General features: G+C 38.8%; 1 protein-coding gene across 1 annotated transcript; it reads left to right on the plus strand.

Moving 5' to 3' along the window:
• Positions 1–2,760: 2,760 nt before the first annotated feature.
• On the plus strand, positions 2,761–3,453 carry LOC126092758 (sodium/potassium/calcium exchanger 1-like). Its single transcript, XM_049908485.1, has one exon. It carries the CDS (start codon positions 2,761–2,763, stop codon positions 3,451–3,453), a length of 693 nt encoding a protein of 230 aa, XP_049764442.1.
• Positions 3,454–4,413: the final 960 nt, after the last annotated feature.

Below are 4,413 nucleotides of genomic sequence, written 5' to 3' on the forward strand. Positions count from 1 at the left end.
ATTCATTGATAATCTCTTTTCAAGACATTACTCATTTCGTTTAACTGATAATACAAGGAAAATTGGTGTATCTTATAGAACTGTAATGTCATGAACCGAAGTTTTATTTTTTCTCCCTGAGCCTTAATCCCCATATCTAATTTCTGTCTATTTTCCGTACTGCTTGCTGAATTGCTAGGTTACAAACGTATCTCACTCCCGTCTTCGCTGCTGTACGCCTCCGAGATCCTGAGACCTTCATAATTGCACTTTGTTTTATGCACAAGTTTTGTATCACATCACTCCCTGTGTTTTATCCCTGTGACACTCAGAAATTGAATTATTAGCGATTTACTTTTGCTTTGCAGCAGTCTGTCTTCAGGCTCCTAAGGGTGGAAATGACTTGGAAACTTGTTAGCATTTGGTCTGTCTGGGAATGGGATTATTACATGTTTTGGAAAGTCTGAGTGTATTTCGCGTGGAACTCCTTTTTCAGGTGCTCTACCAGTGATCTTAACAATTTTGAAACACTGTACTGTACGCCAAGAGCCTTTCTTCGAATTGAGTCTTTTACCGCTATGTGAAACTCTTTTCAGTGTACCATATTTCACTTCGAATCTTCTTCCACATCCTTTTTTAAGTTGGTTTACTTTGTAGGACCCATTCAAGTGTTAAATCCAACTTTCAGCCTTCCGTACTTTGGTTCGTATTGGCTTGCCAGGTAAGCGTTTGATATTCTTGAATCTGAATCTCTCTCCTCTAACGGTTTCCATAATTTTCCCATATATGGTATCTAACTTTCCTATTGTTAAACACGCTTCTATTGTTTCGCATTTCTTCTGCATCCAGCCTTGTTTTCCCGTTTTCAGCTTACTGCAATACTTATTTTTACTAGTGTGTATTCACGTTTGAGGCTACATTTTCTGTTTCTCTTTTTTTTAATTTTCTTCTTTAAACAGTTAAAATCAGCATCTGGTGAATTAGGCAAGAATTCTATTGGAAATAATCTGTTTGCCCATTTGATTCTCTACTGCCCTCTCTATTTCATATATTCCATTCGTCTTCTAATGCAGTGTTTCCCCTTTCTCAGTGGGTTTTTCCAGATTTCAATCTTTCTACAGCTTCTACTATTTCAATTAGTCGTTTATATTCAACAAAGTATGGATATAGTCCATAACTGCTCCTGGGAAGAGATACGAGTTTAAAATCTAGTTTTCAAATTCATGTCTTGTTAATACACATTCTGAGCGGCATTGAAAACATAGGGAATAAGAGCAAATTGAGAATTCTGCGCCATTTGCGAATCCACAAACCACATAAAGCTTGTAAATGACGCATTTCTTCATCGGGTGGTAGTGTCATTTTCCGAGTCTATACTAGCACTAATGAAGTCGAAAAGACCGACATACATAAAATTTGTATCCCGTACTTCAGTTGACCTGTGTACCTGGTGCTAGACGAAAAAGCGACATATGTAACAGTAACGTGATTTACCTATATAGGTCAGTTGAAGTACAGAATACACGTGTTGTAACTGACTTTATTTATCATTCGCTGATACCAATTAGTATCACATTCTTCAGTTGACCTATATAGCTCAACAGAAGATTGGGCTACAAATTTCACTGCTATTGGTTTTCTTGTCGTCTCTAGCAAGACTGTGATAAATTTCAGTCGATATTATTAGTACCGAAGCCAAAAATAAATTGTATCCCATACTTCAGTTGAGCTACATAGGTCAACAGGTTACCAATGTTACGTACGTAGATTTCATCGTTTTCGTTAGCACTAGTATCTTATTGACCCATATAGAGGTCAACTGAAGTATGGGATGAAAATATCATGTATGTAGATCTTTCCGCCTTCGCTAGTAATGCTATCTACATAAGAACAGAATGTTAGTAGCAGTGGAGGCGAAAGAAACACCTTTACAATTTGTATCCCGTACTTCATTTGACCTATAAAATTCAAATGAAGAATAGGATACCAATCCTACAGAAAACGAAGAAATAGACGTACTTTAAATTTTATCCCATACTGCAACTAACCTATATAGATCGACTGAATTTCGAGGTACAACTCATATATATGTCAACTGAGGTATTCTACGTTACTACTACTTCTATCTTTTTTTTCCTTTATTTTTTACATAAGTACTAGGACTCAAACAAGCGATATTCCTAACATTATGGTCGAAATACTACTGGACGTTATATATGTCTACCACCGTTTTTCTCTCCTGCATTCCTTAGTTTATGAACACATGTCTTAACTGTTAAATCTGCATAGAAAATCATTTCTGGAAAATTCTGACATCATTGGTCAGAGCCGACAGGTTGTATCCTGTTCTTCAGTAGGCCCAAAGCTTTTTAGTTACAGACATGATGCTAGTATGAGAATCTCAGCGATACATTATCGTGCAGTCGGTGATAATGGAAGACCCTCTTTTTCATACCATACACTAAGTCATCAGCTTCTAATGCCTGTGCGGTAATAATATCCCAGTATCTTACTTACTACATCTTAAACATTATCACTACTATTCAAATTTTGAATTTCTTTTGACTCTGACATAAAAGAGGGATGCTCCATATAAACCTCTTGTTCACCTCAAAGTCTGAAAACTCTTACCCATTATTATTTCATAATGTAAGTTCTAGTGTATAATGTTGTTTCTAGTTTAACCAAGCACCCATTATTATTTCATAATGTAAGTTCTAGTGTATAATGTTGTTTCTAGTTTAACCATCCAACATGGATGCCTAGGTGGATGCTGCCAAGATGGATCAAGAGGACGAGAAAGTAGCTGAGTGTCTCGTGAATGTAGTCAAGATAGCAAAAGCCTGTCAAGATTTAGAGGAGAAGGCAGCTGAGAGTCTCATGGGTGCTCACAAGATGGGTGGAGAGATTGAGGAAGAGGCAGATGAGGGTCTTGTGGATTCTACTGAGATTGGTCCAGCATGCGGAGATGAGGAGGAAGGGGCAGCTAAGGGTCTCGTGAATGCTGCCAGGATGGAACAAACCCATCAAGACTTAGAGAAGGAGGTAGCTGAGAGTCTCATGGGAGCTGCCAAGATGGGTGAAGCGTGTGGAGAGATTGAGGAAGGAGTGGATGAGGGTCTTGTGGATGCTGCTGAGATTGACCCAGCATGTGGAGATGAGGAGGAAGGGGCAGCTAAGGGTCTCGTGAATGCTGCCAAGAAGGAACAAGCCTTTCAAGATTTAGAGGAGGAGGCAGCTGAGAGTCTCATGGGTGCTGCCGAGATGGACAAAGACTGTGAAGATGAGGAGGAAGAGTCTGCTGAGACTCTCGTGAATGTTGCCAAGATGAAACATGCCCCTAAAGATCTAGAAGAGGACACAGCCGAGAGTCTCATGGGTGCTTCCAAGATGGAGGAAGTCCGTGTAGAGATGGAGGAGGGGGCAGCTGAGAGTCTTTGGAGCCAACCCTCTGGCGCTGCATGCACCCACTGAAAAAATGTTCATTTGTTCCAAAAGTTCTTGTTTGTGTACAGTTTGTGTTCTGTTTGTTTTTTCTTTTGTTTTTCGTTCAGTGTTTCATTTTTGCTGCGTTCATTTAATGTTGTTTCTGTTCATTCATTTCTCAATTTTCATTAACAATTGTTGGTTTACTTAAAGCAAAAAATAATTTTTACGTATTTCACCAACTGTTCTCTTGTTTTTTAGTTTACATCTGCAACAATAATAGTTGCCGTATTGAAAGTACATTTAATTTTCAGTTTATTCTATAACTGGCTCTCTCCCTGTCGTTACAATGAAACCAGCAATAGACAAAACCCAGGGCTCAGTCTAAGGCATTTATGAAGCTCATTTCAGTGGCATTGAAAGGCCTATGATATATACACCACACTAGTCATCAGCAAGTGCTACATTCACTTCTATATTGCAAACCTCACATAATGCTGATTTACGCAGTCTGATTTTATAGTTGCTACAGAGGGTTAGGTAACCACCGCAATATCGTTGGCCCAATGTCTCTAATGACTCTGGGTAGGATCATGGCCTGGATAATTGTCCACCATTGTGACCAATCTGTGTGAGTGTATTTCATGGCTGCAACACGTGTGGGAGTGCGTTGGATGAAAAATGTGGAAAGAATATTGCAGAGATTGCTGTAATCTGTTCTTCCCTATGTAGCTAACTTTTTGTAATAGAAGCGTACATCCTTAAATCTGAGAGTTGATAGATGTGGGACATATTGTTTGTGATCCTCTCTGCTTCTCCACTGAGTTTCTTTCTGCCTTGTTTAAAAATACTGTCATGACTTGCTGGAATATACACTCTGAAGTCAAGCTGCCATAGAGAGGAATTGTCTCCCATTATTTTATGGTATGAGTATCTTCGCGAATAATACATACGCAATAAATTAGATCGTTTCAGCTTTCTCTAGAGAGGAGAAATAGAGTAGTAGTG

The sequence above is a fragment of the Schistocerca cancellata genome, chromosome 7 (assembly GCF_023864275.1).
Source record: "Schistocerca cancellata isolate TAMUIC-IGC-003103 chromosome 7, iqSchCanc2.1, whole genome shotgun sequence".
Taxonomy (NCBI): Eukaryota; Metazoa; Arthropoda; class Insecta; order Orthoptera; family Acrididae; genus Schistocerca; species Schistocerca cancellata.